A 16,961-nucleotide genomic window follows, 5' to 3' on the forward strand; every position below is an offset into this window, starting at 1 on the left:
AGCTGAAAATAGTGCAAACCTATCCTGATAAAAAGCATACGTGTACACAGAGGTGACATGCATGTGTCAACACAAAAATGAGCATCACACATTCACCTTCAAATCAACAAATGAAAATGTATTCAAATAAACACAGAACACCACGGGACAATCCATAGATCACAGCCTGCAAGACAAAAATCATGAAGAGAAGGTGTGTCCTGCACACATCAAGGGACGGAGAGAGAGCGAAGGAGAAGAGAAAAGAAGAAGAAAGAGAGATACACAGACATAGAGGGGGAGAGAGCGATAGACGGACAGACAGGGGGAGAGAGAGATAGACAGATAGAGAGGGGGAGAGAGAGATAGATGGACAGAGAGGGTGAGAGAGACACAGAGAAAAGAAGAGAGGGAGAGAGAGTGCCAACACTGCGCACCCAGGCCATACTGCTCACCTGCTGCCACCGGTGTGTCTACAAACACGTGCCAGTATGTAGTGCAGTTTCCCAGGTCCCACATCTAAAACAGACCCGTAATCTGAAAACAGAGTCCAGATACATGAATGGCAGAGTACATACAATTGCACACAACATCATCGCCTGTCCACCCCGCACACCCACGCAGCTGCACCCCAGCCCCTCCCGCTGCCCAGCGGTGCATGCCCGCCCCTGTGTACCCAGGCCTCACTACTCACCTTCCGCCACCGGCGTGTAGAAAAGAGGGCCCACAACGTGCTGCTGCAAGCCACAAGCCTGGGGCCGTGGACAGGGCACCCTCCAAATCATGCAGCCCTGCCCCGCAGGCCACCAGGTCTCACTTTTGATTCTGGGTCTTGATTTCGCCATGACATACCAGTGCACCTGGTATAATCGCAGTGTTAGAAAGGCGGTCCCGGGGGAGGCAGAAGATGTCTGACTAACCACCCCTAGGTCCACCTCTCCGTCGAGAAGTAGCCGAGCGTTATCGAGAGGCCTCCTGAGGGAGGGCCCTCTCCTAGGATCGTACAGCAGAGTAATCACAACACTACAAACGGACACCACACAAGAGGTCAAGTTCTTAAGCTTTATCAGGAATAAAGGTTGCTGGTTCTCAGCGGTATATACAGGTAGATCGAGGGATCTGTAGAGTCTCGTAAAAGGGACAGGGTAGCGGGGACAGTCTCAATATGGGTGCAGGAAGGGATACCCTGCGCACAGCTCTCAATCCCTCGAGCCGGGGGTTCCGAGAGGTCGAGCCGCGGCAGCGCCAGCAGGACTCGACAGGTGGTCGGTATCGGAGGGGAGGCCGCGGCAGCGCCAGCAGGCCTCGAGGGTGGTTTCGGCGAAGATGGGGCCGCGGCAGCGCCAGCAGCCTCCCAAGATGTTTGGCAAAGGTGGGCCGCGGCAGCGCCAGCCGGCTCTCAAGATGGTTCAGCCGCGGCAGCGCCAGCAGGCTCTTACGATGGTTCGGCAAAGGTGGGCAGCGGCAGCGCCAGCAGGCTCTCAAGAAGGTTCAGCCGCGGCAGCGCCAGCAGGCTCTTAAGATGGTTCAGCCGCGGCAGCGCCAGCAGGCTCTCAAGATGGTTCAGCAAAGGTGGGCCGCGGCAGCGCCAGCAGGCTCTCAGGGTATCGTCAGGTTACAGGACAATGAGTTCTTCTGGTGTCGGCCGTAACAGCGTCAGCAGGGCTTTCCAGTCCAGGATACAACTGGCGTCCTACTCCGGGGCTGGCCCAGATATATAGACTGGGGTCCTTTGAAGTCCGGACCCTCGCGCCTGGGGGCCAGAGGGGCCGGGATGATGGTGTCCAGACACCCAGCAGGGGGGTGGAGCCAGCGCCCAGGGAGGCTGGAGGGCGATCGATACCAGGCGTCCGGAGACGGCGGGAGGACCATCGAAACTCCCCTTCCTCCGGGATCTGTCGAGTGGCCACTCGACCACCTGGGTGGATCTTGGTGCCTCGATGTCGGGGCTTCGCTGGGGCCTGGGCCGGGGCCGGGGCCGAGGCCACGTGTTCGTGACGTGGTGGGCCCAAGATGGAGTCGGGCGAGGCCTCGTGCTCAGGACGTGATGGGCCTAAGATGGAGCCAGGCCGGTAGTGGTGGTCCGGGATGGTAACCGGACCGGCAGTGTTGGGGCGTGCAGGGTCGGGCAGAAGGGGCTGCCCGAGGCTCGGTGGAGGGCCGATGTCGTTGTGGGCCCGCCATGCGGGAGGGGTAGGACCACGCCATGAGGCCGGGTCCAACACGCGTCCCCCCCAGCTGAAGGCAGGGGAGAGTCACCCATCTTCTTGGGGGTTCTCCTCGCCGAGGCGGAAGAATCGGGACAGGCCATCAGCATTGGTGTGGTCGTTGCCGGGGCGATGCTCCACAGTGAAGTCCATCCCCTGCAGGGAGATGGACCATCGCAACAGTTTCGGGTTTTCTCCCCGCATCTGCATCAACCACCGCAGGGGCCGTTGGTCGGTCTGGACCCGGAAGTGGGTGCCGAAGAGGTAGGGCCGGAGCTTCTTTAGGGCCCACACGACGGCGAAGGCTTCCCTCTCGATGGTGCTCCACCGTTGTTCTCTGGCCAGCAGCCGCCGGCTGATGAAGGCAACGGGAAGGTCGGCTCCCTCTGGGTTTACTTGGGAGAGGACCGCCCCAATGCCGTGCTCCGAGGCGTCGGTTTGGACCACAAACTCTCGGCTGTAGTCGGGAGCTTGGAGCACAGGGGCGGTGCACATAGCGGTCTTTAGGGTGTCGAAGGCTACCTGGCACTCGGGGGTCCAGTGCACCTTTTGGGGTAGTCTCTTGGAGGTTAGTTCTGTGAGGGGCCCCACAATGCTTCCATAGTCCTTTATGAAGCGCCGATATTATCCTGTGAGCCCCAGGAAGGCTCGGACGGCTGTTTGGGTGACAGGGGGCTCCCAGGCCCGGATGGCATCAATCTTTGGTTGGAGGGGAGCCACCTGGCAGCTCCCCACTTGGTGTCCCAGATAGGTTACGGACCCTTGGCCTATCTGGCACTTGCTGGCTTTTATTGTCAGTCCGGCCCGTCGGAGGGCCGTCAGGACCTCCCAGAGGTGGGTCAGGTGCTCATCCCAGTGGAGGCTGTACACCGCAATGTCGTCTAGATAGGCGGCGCTGAACTCCTCTAGTCCGGCCAGCACTCGATTCACGAGTCTCTGGAAGGTGGCCGGGGCGTTTTTCATGCCGAAGGGCATCACCTTGAAATGGTAATGGCCATCAGGGGTCGAGAAGGCCGATCGCTCTTGTGCTCCAGGTGTGAGGCCGATCTGCCAATACCCGGCTGTGAGGTCAAAGGTGCTGAGATACTTTGCGGCCCCCAGGCGATCGATCAGTTCATCCGCCCGGGGGATGGGATGTGCGTCGGTCCTGGTGACTGCATTCAGCCCCCAGTAGTCGACACAGAACCGGAGCTCCGGGGTGTGCCGGGGGCGGTGGCTTTTGGGACCAGGACAACGGGACTGGCCCAGGGACTGTCGGAGGGTTCGACTACCCCCAGAGCTAACATCTTGGCCACCTCGGATTGAATGCAGGCCCGAACTGGGTCGGGCACTCGGAAAGCTCGCTGTCGGACAGGCGGGCTCTCCCCAGTGTCTACATCGTGTACACAGCACCGGGTGACTCCGGGAGTGAGGGAGAAGAGGTCTGCAAATTGTCCCAGCAGCTTCCGGCAGTCCTGGTGCTGTTCTGGGGTCAGGGTAGGGGAGAGCGTGACCCCTTCGACGGAGCCGTCCTTCTCAGTGGTGCTCAGGAGATCGGGTAGAGGCTCGGAGTCGTCTTCCGCTCCGTCATCAGTAGCTAGCAGTAGGCTCAGTTCTGTGCGGGCAAAGTGAGGCTTGATCCGGTTGGCGTGCAGAACCCGGAGGGGGTTCCTGGGGGACTCCATGTCCACCAAGTAAGTTACGGGGCTCTTGCGCTCCACCACCTTGAAGGGCCCCGTCCATTTGTCCTGGAGGGCACAAGGTTCGACCGGGGACATGACCCAGACCTGCTGGCCCGGCTCGAATTCGATGGACGAGGCGTTCTGGTCATACCAGCGTTTCATCTCCTCCTGACTAGCCTCCAGGTTGGCCTCGGCCAGGTCCCGGAACTACCGAGTCTGGTTGCGGAGGGTCAGGAGGTACTGGTAGACATCGGGTGGAGCACCTCGGACAGCCGTTTCCCAGCCTTCCTTGACCAGGCTGAGGGGGCCGCGGACCGGGTGCCCATACAATAGTTCAAAGGGGCTGAACCCCAGGGACTTCTGGGGTACCTCGCGATATGCAAACAGGAGGCAGGGCAGCAGGACATCCCATTTGCGTCGTAGCGGCTCCTCTAGGCCCTTGATCATTCCCTTCAGTGTTTGGTTAAACCGCTCCACAAGTCCATTTCCTTGGGGGTGATACGGGGTGGTGAACTTATATGTGACCCCGCACTGTTGCCACAGGGACCGCATATATTTGGATATAAAGTTGGTGCCCCATTAGGGCCCGGCCTACTACTGGGGCCGTGATGGTTCGGAGGGGGATGGCTTCAGGATAGCGGGTGGCATGGTCCACTAGAACGAGGATGAAGCGGTGCCCCTGAGAGGTGCGGGGGTCCAAGGGCCCCACGATGTCGATCCCTACTCTCTCGAAGGGGGTGGTGACGACAGGAAACGGCTGGAGTGGAGCTTTGACTTTTCCCCCGCTCTTCCCGCTGGCTTGGCAAGTCGGACAGGATCGGCAGTGATTATGCACATCGTTGAGCATTTTCGGCCAGTAGAAATGGGTCACCAGGCGGCTGTAAGTTTTGTCCTGCCCCAGGTGCCCGGCGAGGGGCACGTCATGTGCCAAGTTCAAGAGGAAGTCTCTGAATCGGAGGGGAACGACCAGCACCCGGCCGGCCCCTAGTTCGGCAATCTTCTGCTCGCTGTAGAGAAGGTCGTGGTCCCAATAGACCCAGTGGGACCCCGAGGGGTCTCCAGCGGCTTGAGTGGCGGCTTGTTGTCGGATTCCCTCGAGGGAGGGACAGGTTTTTTGTTCCTGCCGGAATTATTCGCGGGTGGGGCCACCTTCTTGGCGCCATTGAGCTAGTTCTGGAAGGTGGCCGAGTTCGGTGAGGTCTTCATGGCTGGGCCCCTGGGGGCCGGGTTCAGGGTCGGCGTCCTCGGGGACGGCGGGCGGTGGAAGTGCGGGCCACTCTGGTTCCTCTGCCGGGGCATCCTCCGTTGGGGCGGTGGCTCGGGCGGACTTGGAGCGGGTGGTCGCACAGACCCACTCTGGAAGTCCTAGCATCCCCAGATGCTCTCTCCGCTCGACGCCGGCCCAGGGGGAACTTTCCAGGTCGATCCCGAGGAGGCAGTCCACGGGGGCATCGTCCATGACGGTCACCTTCAGTATACCCGACACCCCTCCCCACTCGAAGGGGATACGGGCCATCTGGCATAAACTTTCGGAGTTGTCGCCGTCCGCACCGGGCACAGGACATTGGGAAGAATTTGTTCTGGGGTCACCAAGTGGCAGCGGACCGCCGTCACGCTGGCTCCAGTGTCACGGAGGACTTCGGCCCGGCGTCCATTGATGGTGACCCATGGGCGGTATTTCTGTGTGTTGCCTGGGATCGTGTCTCGGGGGATCATGTCTCGATCACGCAGGCATGCCAACATCATAGCGGCGGGCTCCCACTCGGCCTGCTCGGGGTCATTGTCTTCTTCCTCGCCTCCTTCTGTACCCAGGACGGCGGGCGTGATTTGGCGGTTCGGGGGGGCGGTGGTGCCGGGTCGCTGGTTCATCGGGCAGAGGGGGTCATTCGCATAATGACCCTGTCGCTGGCATCTGTGGCACGTAACATTCGGGCGGGGCCCCGGTCTTGCGGGGGGAACCCCCTTCGGCCCAGGGATGGCGAAGTGGAGGTAGGGGAGGACCCCGCGGGGGCGTCTCGGCCCCTGTTCTGGCCTCCTCCGCCGCCTCGTGGTCGGTGGTTCCCCGGGGATCCCCGGCCATAGTCTCCCATCGGGCTCCGTGGGACTCGGGTGCTCACCCATCTATCCGCCTCGACAGCGAGTTTTCGTGGCTCAGTCAGTTTGGTGTCGAGGAGATGCTGCCGGAGTTCGATGAAGCAGTTATTGGAAAGATGTTCCCATATAATGAGGTCGACCAACTGCTGGTAGGTGGTGACCTGGCTGCCTCTGATCCACCCCTCGAAGGCTCTGCTGAAAAAGTTCACGCACTCCACCCACGTGGTACCGGGGATCTTTTTACAGTCTCGGAATCGCTGCCGGTACATTTCGGGGGTGAGTCCGTAGCGAGTGAGGAGTGCGGTTTTCATGTGTTCGTAGGAGGTCATCTCGGTATCGCGAAGCTCTCGTAGGGCGTCTCTCCCCTCGTTGACGAACTTCCCCCACAGGCCGGCGCCCCAGTCCTTGAGGGGTACTCGATGGGCGGTCATGGCTACTTCATAGGCTTTGAACCATTGTTGGATGTCGTCGTTCTTGTAGTACTCTTTGACGACATCCTTGGGTATGTGCACCTTCGTGTCCATCGGAGGGGGCGAGGTCTTGCCCCCGGAGGCGCTGGCCTCATTCGTTTTGGCCTTTATTTCCAGTTCCTTTAGGCCGCGCTCATGCTAGAGCATGAGTTTCTTCTCCTCGAGGTCTCTTTGTCTTCGTTTCTCCACTAGGTCTCCTTCTAGCCGTAGTTGCTCGAGTGCTATTTTCCTTTCCGCCAGCTGCAGTTCTCCATCCAGCCGGAGTCGGGCGAGTTCCAATTCGTGGAGTCGGTTCCTCTCTCGTTCTCGGGCTTCTTCGTGGGGGCTCGTGCTTGGATTGGCGGGTCTCTCCCCTACTGGGGTTGTGTCGGTCTCCGGGCTTCCGTTCGGGCCCGGGTTGTCTTCATTTTGGGGTGGCGTGTCACCGGCGTCCACCCATGCCTGTAGGGCCAATTTAAAGTCTTCCTTGGTGCTTAGGCCTGTGGTAGCGATGCCCAGGTATTTGCAGAATTGTTTTAATTCCTTGTGACTGTAGTCTTCCATTTTTTCTTTCTGGAATTCCGTAGTCGGTCTCGTTTCTTGCGTAGTCATGGTCGCGGTGTGTTTTTCTCGGTAGTGAGTGAATCACTCTCTGTACGATCTGTGTCGGCTGGGATCCCACCGCTGCCACCACTGTTAGAAAGGCGGTCCCGGGGGAGGCAGAAGATGTCTGACTAACCACCCCTAGGTCCACCTCTCCGTCGAGAAGTAGCCGAGCGTTATCGAGAGGCCTCCTGGGTGAGGGTCCTCTCCTAGGATCGTACAGCAGAGTAATAACAACACTACAAACGGACACCACACAAGAGGTCAAGTTCTTAAGCTTTATCAGGAATAAAGGTTGCTGGTTCTCAGCGGTATATACAGGTAGATCGAGGGATCTGTGGAGTCTCTTAAAAGGGACAGGGTAGCGGGACAGTCTCAATATGGGTGCAGGAAGGGATACCCTGCGCACAGCTCTCAATCCTCGAGCCGGGGGTTCCGAGAGGTCGAGCCGCGGCAGCGCCAGCAGGACTCGACAGGTGGTCGGTATCGGAGGGGAGGCCGCGGCAGCGCCAGCAGGCCTCGAGGTGGTTTCGGCGAAGATGGGCCGCGGCAGCGCCAGCAGGCTCCCAGGATGGTTCGGCAAAGGTTGGCCGCGGCAGCGCCAGCCGCCTCTCAAGATGGTTCAGCCGCGGCAGCGCCAGCAGGCTCTTACGATGGTTCGGCAAAGGTGGGCCGCGGCAGCGCCAGCAGGCTCTCAAGATGGTTCAGCCGCGGCAACGCCAGCAGGCTCTTAAGATGGTTCAGCCGCGGCAGCGCCAGCAGGCTCTCAAGATGGTTCAGCAAAGGTGAGCCGCGGCAGCGCCAGCAGGCTCTCAGGGTATCGTCAGGTTACAGGACAATGAGTTCTTCTGGTGTCGGCCGTGACAGCGTCAGCAGGGCTTTCCAGTCCAGGATACAACTGGCGTCCTACTCCGGGGCTGGCCCAGATATAGGACTGGGGTCCTTTGAAGTCCGGACCCTCCGCCTGGGGGCCAGAGGGGCCGGGATGATGGTGTCCAGACACCCAGCAGAGGGGGTGGAGCCAGCGCCCAGGGAGGCCGGAGGGCGATCGATACCAGGCGTCTGGAGACGGCGGGAGGACCATCGAAACTCCCCTTCCTCCAGGATCTGTCGAGTGGCCACTCGACCACCTGGGTGGATCTTGGTGCCTCGATGTCGGGGCTTCGCTGGGGCCTGGGCCGGGGCCGAGGCCACGTGTTCGTGACGTGGTGGGCCCAAGATGGAGTCGGGCGAGGCCTCGTGCTCAGGACGTGATGGGCCTAAGATGGAGCCAGGCCGGTAGTGGTGGTCCGGGATGGTAACCAGACCGGCAGTGTTGGGGCGTGCAGGGTCGGGCAGAAGGGGCTGCCCGAGGCTCGGTGGAGGGCCGATGTCGTTCTGGGCCCGCCATGCGGGAGGGGTAGGACCACGCCATGAGGCCAGGTCCAACACGCAGGCTGCACACCCGCTCAGCCCTTGAGGTGGCACTAACTCTGTGACCCGCAAGGCTACGCCACATGGCAGTAGGCATGCATTGCCCACTTGCTCAGGCCTACACTGCGGTCCAGCAGGGCCCACACAAATCCGTACCAGTCCGGTCCGCTAGGATGGGGCATCATCGCAGGCTGCACACCTGCTCAGCACTTACGTTGTCCCTACCTCTATGCACCGAAAGTCACCGTCCTGTGGTGGTGTGCCTGTGCTAGCCGCAGTGCATCCAGTGCCACCAAGTTTGTGTGCCGCATGTCATGGACCCTCTATGATTGAGTATCGTGGTGCAGAGGCCATCATGTCACCTCCGTGCCGACGGAATGTGAAGTCGCAGGCCCCTGGGCCCCTATGCCTACATGTGCACCACACGGATACACATCAAGAGAGGTTGGAAATGCTGTTGAGTATGTGCGCCTGGCCGTCTTTATTGGCAGGGTCACATGTCCTGTGTGCTGGATGGGTGTGGTGTGGGTGTAAACCAGCTGTGTGGTCAGCAGATCACTACAGGGAAGAACTGGCACATGTAGCGTTGTCTTCCCCGTATGCGTAAGTGTAGTGGGCTGGCCTGGCGAATGCCAGTCAAGCGTAAGGGTTTGAACAATGACCCCGGGGCTCTGGCCGTTGTTCCGTACAGGGCTGGACAAGGAAGTAACAAATGCGTGTGTCGGTGTTCTTGCGTCGGCGCCACCCGGACAACATTCGGCAATGTTTCACCCTATGACCCAAGTCCAATGACATGAGCCACATGGACGTAAGAGGGATTCACTGACCCTCAATGGTTAGAGCGGCAGACCCTGATGCAGAGGTCTAGACCGGGACCAGGGTTCAATTCCCCGCCTCGGCGGGTCTTGGGCTAAAAAATTCCACGGACCTGATAATTCTCGCCTCGGTGCCTATTCCAATCATGGAGTCCCACTCTGCACCTCTGGGCAATAGCTTGCTTAATCTCCACAACAGCCCCCACAACGCTAAGGATGCCTGGCCTCCACCTTGGGGGTGCCCAGGAGTGGACACCTCACAGGGAAAGCCAGGATGGGTTCCACAGCGGTATTCGTACTAGCGCTTTGAGACCCTTGCGGGTGAGTAGTGCGCTATACAAGTATCAATTTACAATTTACATTTACATTTACACTTGTTAGACCATAGACACGACACATCTGTGTGATTCGGAGAGTTTAATGCACATTCAGTTTAGTGTTGCATCTGGAGCAGTACAGGGCCATGAAAAACACCACTTTACAATGTTGTCCCGTGGAGGGCCAGCCAGAGTCCTTCAGGGAATGACAAGTCCAAAGGAAGAGGAAGTGTTCAGTACGCAGCCTGAATGGCGTGTCATTGGCAATCACACAGTATATGGCAGTCCATGTCGAGGTCTAAGGTGAGTGTCACAGTGCGTATCGGGGGAGAGTGGAAGGTGATGATGCAGAGGGCAGAACCAAGCAGAAACCGGACATATGGGGGAGATGAATGCTACTGCGTCCTGCTTACCACGAAGGCAGATTCATCCGCATCTTCATCCTCTGCTGTTCCATGTGTCTCACTTATGGGTGGTGCTGGCCTTTCTCCAGCACTGTGTTTCAGTTACACATCATGGGACAGAGGTAGAATGTCTGCCGCACTGTGTGGCACGGACACTTCAGGGGGCGGAGATGTGGATGTAGAGGTAGCAGCAGCATGCATCAGTGCCAAGCCTTGTGGCAGCAATGCCATGAGGATGGTCCTGAGGTCAATGAGGAACCCAGCTACCTCTTGCTGGTGGCCAGCTGTGGCAGCTGCTCTTTCCGCATGCGCCTGCTCCATGGTCTCCATTAACCTCTGCATGTGTCCCAACTCCAGGGTGACATCGCTAGAGCCACTCTGACTGTACAGTTGTTCTATTCTCTGAGTCAGGGCTCCAGAGATGTCAGCCTTGGTCCATTGAAGAGCATGGGGCAGACTGTGAGTGTCTGTTACGGACTGTGAGTGGTATCTGATGGGATTTAGACAACCAAGTATGGCATCTAGTTTGGCTGCCATGCGGTCGAAGCCCACCCGCACCTGTTCATCCAGCTGCTCCTGGCATCCCATCACACGACATCAGAAGGCCATGTGTTCTTTGTGGGGGTCCTGGGGGGCAGCCGTGGTGGTGGGTGCTGCCTGCTGTGTGGTCTGTGAAGGGGGTGGGGCTCTCCTCGTAGCAGCTGGGCTGCCCAGCTCCTGGAGGTGCCCTGCAGAGGTTGTCCACGAGCTGTTGGAGGACGTTGGAATCAAAGCTGTAGTGGTCCTCTTCGTCATCAGAGAAGAGAGGTTCAGGCTGCTCTGCATGAGGTGTTGGTTTTCCCTCTGCACTTTGAAGAGGAGATGCAGTTTAACAATGTGTTCACATGTATGTTGTCGCATTGTCCATGTTTACATACAGACTGCATGACTGTGTACATCGTGGCTGTTTGGGAGGAGCTCCCTATTTGATGGGGGACAGTGGACATTTCGACAACAGACGTGTTTGTGTGTTTTTACTTGTACATTATCAAATCACATTTCCCTGCAATGCCAATTGTGATTGGCCAGTGCCTACACCCAGTCGGCACCAGTTGTGTCCTGTGTTCTGTTGCGGCTGTTTTGCGGTTTGTGCCACATTGTTGTCAGTGTTGATGTGCTCTGCATGTTATGTGTGTGTGTGCTGCATTTTGGGGGAGTTGCCCCTGCAGCTCTGATTTTGCTGCTCCTCCTCTCCCTGACGAGGCAGTTTCTGAAATATGAGTTAGCTCCACTGAACCTCAAAAAGGTGAGCCGCGCCCCCCACTCATAGCAGCACAGGGGATGACACAGTCACTGCAGCCAACGAAGTGCCATGAAACAAAGTGCCGAGCGTGGCGCAGCGAAGTGCAATAAAAGATAACGCCTAGCACCCCACAAATTAAATGCTCCACCAAGGGGACAATGTGATTTATTGTGTTTTATGCCATACATCCCTGACAGGATATCCAATGCTACCATTGTTTATTTTTACTTTAAAACACGTACAACATGAAATATACAAAATTGAGACTTACCGAAGACTTGAACATTTCATTAAAAGTGGCTTCAGTGCTCTGACACCCTCAGGACTCATTGTAATCTCGTGTAGATCAATGCTCTCGACTCCTGAATGCTTTAAACAGAATGCGAGGGCTCTGAAATCCATGGAACTCATCTCTCGCTCCATCGTCGTTTTATTTATTATTATGTGTTTCACACATGCAGGTTCTGTTGTCACAAAGTCTTCATCTTGAGTCTCGTACAAACAGTGGTATAAGTCCATTGTGTGACTAGTGAGCTCGGCTCCTTCTTGGTTTAGTTTTTCTGTTATCCAGGCCTGTAGCACAGGTTTGATTTCTGGTGAAACCTTATATTGGAATTTCCTGTTTATCGTATTCAGTCTCTCTGGATTGAGAAGGCCGAACAGAAAGCGCACAGTCAGCATTAAGTGATTATTTCCAAACTCAGTGTAATCCCTCAGTAAGCGGGTCACGGCTCGCTGCGGACTCTCTGTGTTCTCTGCAGTTGTATCATTTCCTTCTAGTATGTAAAAGAGCGCAGCAAAAAACTCCTGGAAGCTCAAGTGGATGAAGCTGTAGAGGCTGAGCTTTTCAGTACATTGTTTAAAAATATTATTGTTCAGGAAGAGGGATTGGACGGCCGGTATGTCTACACCATGTTTAACTATGTCATGTTCTTCAAATAGTATTTTCTGCTGATAGACACCTTCGTTAGCCAAGGCACACAGCCTCTTCAAGTTACTGGTAATGCTTTGCTGCACAGACTCTAAACTCTGCTGCTTCAATAAATTGAAAAGAAAAAGCAAGTAGACAGAAGTAATTGTTCTCAAATCATAGAAAGAATCCTCCTCATCTTCCATCTGCCCCTTGATTACAGTGCAGACAATCCAGCACACGATGGGCACAAAACACATGGTGTAGAGGATTTCATTTTCTTTTACAATTCCAATAGCGTCTGCAGCTTGTATTTCATCTCCAAAGAACCTTGTAAAATATTCCTTCCTACCAGCTTCAGAAAACCCAAGTATCTCTGTGAAGCGTTCTCCCTTCACGCACTTTCCCAGGGCGTCCAAAGCAGTTGGCCTGGTGGTGATTATTTTATATGAATCCTTTATATACCTATTCCTTAATAAACTGAAGATTGTTTTACCCTCTTGAGATTTTTTATCAGGATCACCGTACAGCAAATCTTCATTGATTTTAAGTTCATCGAAGCCGTCGATGATGAAGAGCATCCTTTCAGGGTTGGCTTCGATCTCACTCATTGACAGGCACGGCCACCCTTCAATGCTGGGTAAGATGAGGTCAGCGATCGGCCTCTGTGCACTCAGCTGGTTATATTCTCTGCAGTGGATGTAAAACACATACTCAAATCTGTCCTTGAAGAGTTTGTCCGATGCCCAGTCGAACATGATCTTTCGGGCAGTCATTGTCTTTCCGATCCCAGCCACTCCCTGGAGCACCACAGTCCTGGGGACGTGTCCACCCTTGTCAGAGGGAAATAAATGTTCGATGCTCGAGTATGAATCTGCAGCTCTTTTCACCATAAGCTGTAGATGTCTCTCTCCACAAGACATTATTTCATGTTCTTTATCTTTCTTATTACGATAGTTCTTTAAAATGAGGAGCTTTGTATACCTTCCTTCTAAAGTCACAGTTTCCCCGATTCTACTGTCATTATCTTTCATTTCTCTGAATTCATCTTTAATGAATTCCTTGTACTTCCTCTTGTGATCTGTTTAAAAATAAAAACAAATTATGAAACATGGACTTAGGAATAAAGTGTGACATAACAGTGTTATAGTTTAAATTAACTGCACAGTCACAATGAGCATGAAACACTTCAGATTTATTTGTAGTCACTGCTACATTTGGTTCTTGTTTGGTGATATCGAAAAGAATGATAAATTACGCTGTGAGATCTTAGCATCGGGGATTCATTGTTATCCTGAAATGACAGACTTTGGATTGAAATAAACAGGGCAGAATGATCAAGGACATAATTCCCAGGAAAGAATACTATTATAGGAAATGAAGGCTCAGTTATAACTACATTTATTTCCTGAAAACGTCTATCAGCAAAAGAAAAACATCACAGGCTCATCAAACAAGGAGGCCAAAATACTTAAAAAAACAACAAAGTTAGCAGTTCTTTGTCTCCCTTCCACGGATGCCCTCAGCCCCCCAGTCCATGTGCGGCCACCCTTTAAATGCCGCGTCCTTCACTACAATGTCTGTAATGGAATCTACACCCCTGAAACAGTAGTGTGGGAGACTCTACATTCATCAAGAGAGTCAACATCACCGATGGTGAGTGAAGATCACACGAGGGGCCGCTGAGGGCCACACTCCAAGGGTGGATCTACACACACTACCATTTTCAAGGTAAATATTCAACTACAAGTGCCCTGGTAATGAGTGAGGTGTGCGCTGATCCCGGAAACTACCATTACTCCAGGCTGAGCCATTCATCAGAAACCGTATAAACCTGAAACTCTGAGATACCATGTGAAAATGGGGCATTACATGTAGAATCGCTGTTTTCAGCCCCCCTTTCAACAAATCTGGCGTTTTCACCATTCATTATTCCCTGTTAAATTTTGACAGGATTATCCTTGTAAAAACTGTCAGCGGTAAGTTGTGGGGGTGTGGTTGTTAGACCTGTCAGCCCTAGGGTGGTCTTTCCCTATTTTGTTTTCGCCCTTGCCTCATTTTTCCCACCTTCTTTTTTGTTGGCCTTACATCTCCGAGCACCTTCCCATTGCTAATCAATGCTAGGGTGCAGGTGCTCTCTTCCCCCAACCTGGCTGCCACTGACCCCTGCTACTGCAGCGTGGTCTTTTTAGGCGCACTCTAGTTACCAGGAGCTGGCTGGAACCCTTAAACATTGTTGCCATACCAGCCTGCCTTGCCTGCCCATAGCTAGACTAGGGAAGCTCCTGGAACCTTCTAGAATAGGGGCGGAGTCTGTTTTGCAGCCTTAGAGGGTGGTCACCTGACCTGGCCATACATAAAGAAAGGAGGGAAAGTTTTTAGTCAGTTGGGGCATCATTGGCCTGGGGGACCCTACGCGGGTGACAGGGTTTAGGCGCTGCCCACCAAGCAGTGTGAGGAACACTGAACTAGCCGACTGATCTGGCCTGGCGGGAGGGAAACCCAGGAACCATCTGCAGTGACCTCCTGAGGAATCCTGTCAGCAGCCTTCAACTCAACCCCCCCCTCAAGAAACCGAGAGTCTGCTTCCAAAAAGGGTGCAGGAACCATCAAGCGCCAAGAGAAACACCTACCTGTGGTGCCAAGGACTACTGGGGATCAACCAGGTACTGGACTGTGTCACCGCTGTGTCTCTGGCCTTAATCTGGGCCCAAGCGGTGTCCTACCTAATCCCCTGAGCTGTCCTGCCACTGTCGTGTGGCTGGTCCTGTTTAAACTGCCTGCCCTGCCTGAACTAACTGAGCTGCCTATCCAGCGCTCCCCTACTGTGCCCCCGACGCTGTCCTGTCTCATACCCCTTGCGAGATTTGCCTTGACTGCGTCATTGACTGCACTGCCTGCCTGGCGCTCTCCGACTGGGCCCTCGAGACGCGCTGGGTTCTGCGATGCTGTTACCGCCTTCCCACCACCCCCCGAAGCTCTGCTGGCTCCTCGGAGGGCCGGGCCCTGGAAGCGACTTTCGCGCTACTCAAGAGCCGCCCGACTTACCGCTACAGCGCGGGAGCCCTCGGAATCTCTCTGCACCCCTCGGTGGCCTCCGGCACCAGGAGAGGGTTGCCGCCGCATTGCTGAGGGCCGCGCCTGGCCCGTGTGTGCGCAGTCCTCGCGGTGGCACCCGGAGCCTTGGGGGAGGTATTTAGGCCGCGCTGGGCATGACGCCATCACCGCCCCTATCACGTGACGGGGGTGCCCGGCTGCGTCACTGGCCGCGCCTCCCGCCTCGGCTGCAGCTTGATTGGCCAGGTGGTCTGCGTCCCTCACAACGAGGCCCGACACCCGGGGGAAGCCCGGCCTGGCCTAAGATTCATCGCGGAGGGGGCCGTGGAGCACGAGAGCCCCCCTCCGATCTGCTTCCCACACTGGGCCTGCCCTCCACTGGCGCCAGTGCACCGCAACTGGCCCCACAGCAGTGCTGGGCCGAGTGAGGCCTACAGGAGGGCCAGTGCCCTCCCTTCCATCCAGACCGCCGCAAGGGGCCGAGTAGGCCCGAAGAGTCAGGTAAACCCCGGGGAGGAGGGCGGAAGGCTGGAGAAGGCCCAGAGTTCGCCCCTCCCCTGGTGGAAATTATTGCTGGGCCCCATTGGCCCCCAATTCACGGCCAGAAGTTCAACAAACCCCCCCAAGGAGGAGGGCGGGAGGCCCCAGGAGGCCCTGAGCTCGACCCTCCTTGGGGAAAACTGGTGACTGGGCCCCGTTGGCCACAATTAGCCCCGATCAAGACCAGAACTGGGCCAGGGCCCCTCCAAACCCCTTTGGGGCCCGAGTCATATGAAAAGGTTCATTTTACCTGAAGAAATGCTCATTACTGCTAATGAGGCTAATGAGATGTTGATTCCTGCCTGATTTTCAATTACCTGTCTATTGCTCCTTAATGAAATGATTGCCTGCATAAGGAGATGGTTATTCTTGATGAAATGTTTTACTCCTGCTTCAGGGAATGTGTTAGTCCAGCCTAATGCAGTGACTAATGAATGCCTACAGTTATATAATGAAAAGTTCATGGCTGAGTAATGAAACGTGTATCCCTTCAACTAAATGGTTATTGAAGTGTGCTGCATTATTGAATTGCTCCCTTTCTTCCACTCTAATGAAATGTATTGATGGGATGTTGATACCTTGATTACTGAAATTGCCCTAAATAATTTGCAGCCGTGAACCTTGATCTAGATAAAGCTTATTGAGTTTAATAAAAACTTACTGGTGTGGTCTCAGTCATTGTGTGCGCTCTCTGTCTCAGTGGATGTGTGTGCTGTATAGTCACTTTACACCTAAGCTTCGGGTACCTACCTGCTCGGACCAAGCTACCCCCCGGGGAACTGGTGACCCCAGTTCCTACAGTGGTATTTGCAATAACAACTGAAATTCCACTCCATGCATAATACTCTTGTTTGGGAAGGGATTGGGTTTTACCCTTCAACTCATAATTAAAGCCATCATGAGGGATTACTCCCACATTTTCATGCAGACTCCTAAATAAGCAAAAGACACACAATTGATGGATGGAATGCAGAACAAATCGAAACATTCACCCCAAGTCAAGAGATCTGGGGTAAATCCATACATTTTTTGCTCACCATGCCACCCCAGCTATACTCAGCCATATGCAAATCAGTCTTGACCCTGTGCCTAACAGGAACAGTCCAGCCCGAACTGTCAAGCCAGCTTCTCCCTGGACCGGAAACAAGCATCTTAGGACCGGAAATAAGCATCCTAGGACAGGATAGCTTGATTCCAGTGCCACAGTGAGCCCGGGACCCACGTATCGGC

General features: G+C 55.3%; 1 protein-coding gene across 1 annotated transcript in view; it reads right to left on the reverse strand.

Annotated features, from left to right (window-relative positions):
• The window catches only part of LOC144774144 (NACHT, LRR and PYD domains-containing protein 12-like), a 518,892-nt gene that overhangs the window by 313,473 nt on the left and 188,458 nt on the right, over window positions 1-16,961 (reverse strand). The window contains exon 3 of the mRNA XM_078659163.1: window positions 11,496-13,215. Coding sequence (XP_078515289.1) covers window positions 11,496-13,215 — 1,720 coding nt within the window. The remainder of the gene's footprint in view (window positions 1-11,495; window positions 13,216-16,961) is intronic.

This window comes from Lissotriton helveticus, chromosome 8 (genome assembly GCF_964261635.1).
Source record: "Lissotriton helveticus chromosome 8, aLisHel1.1, whole genome shotgun sequence".
In the NCBI taxonomy this organism is placed as follows: domain Eukaryota; kingdom Metazoa; phylum Chordata; class Amphibia; order Caudata; family Salamandridae; genus Lissotriton; species Lissotriton helveticus.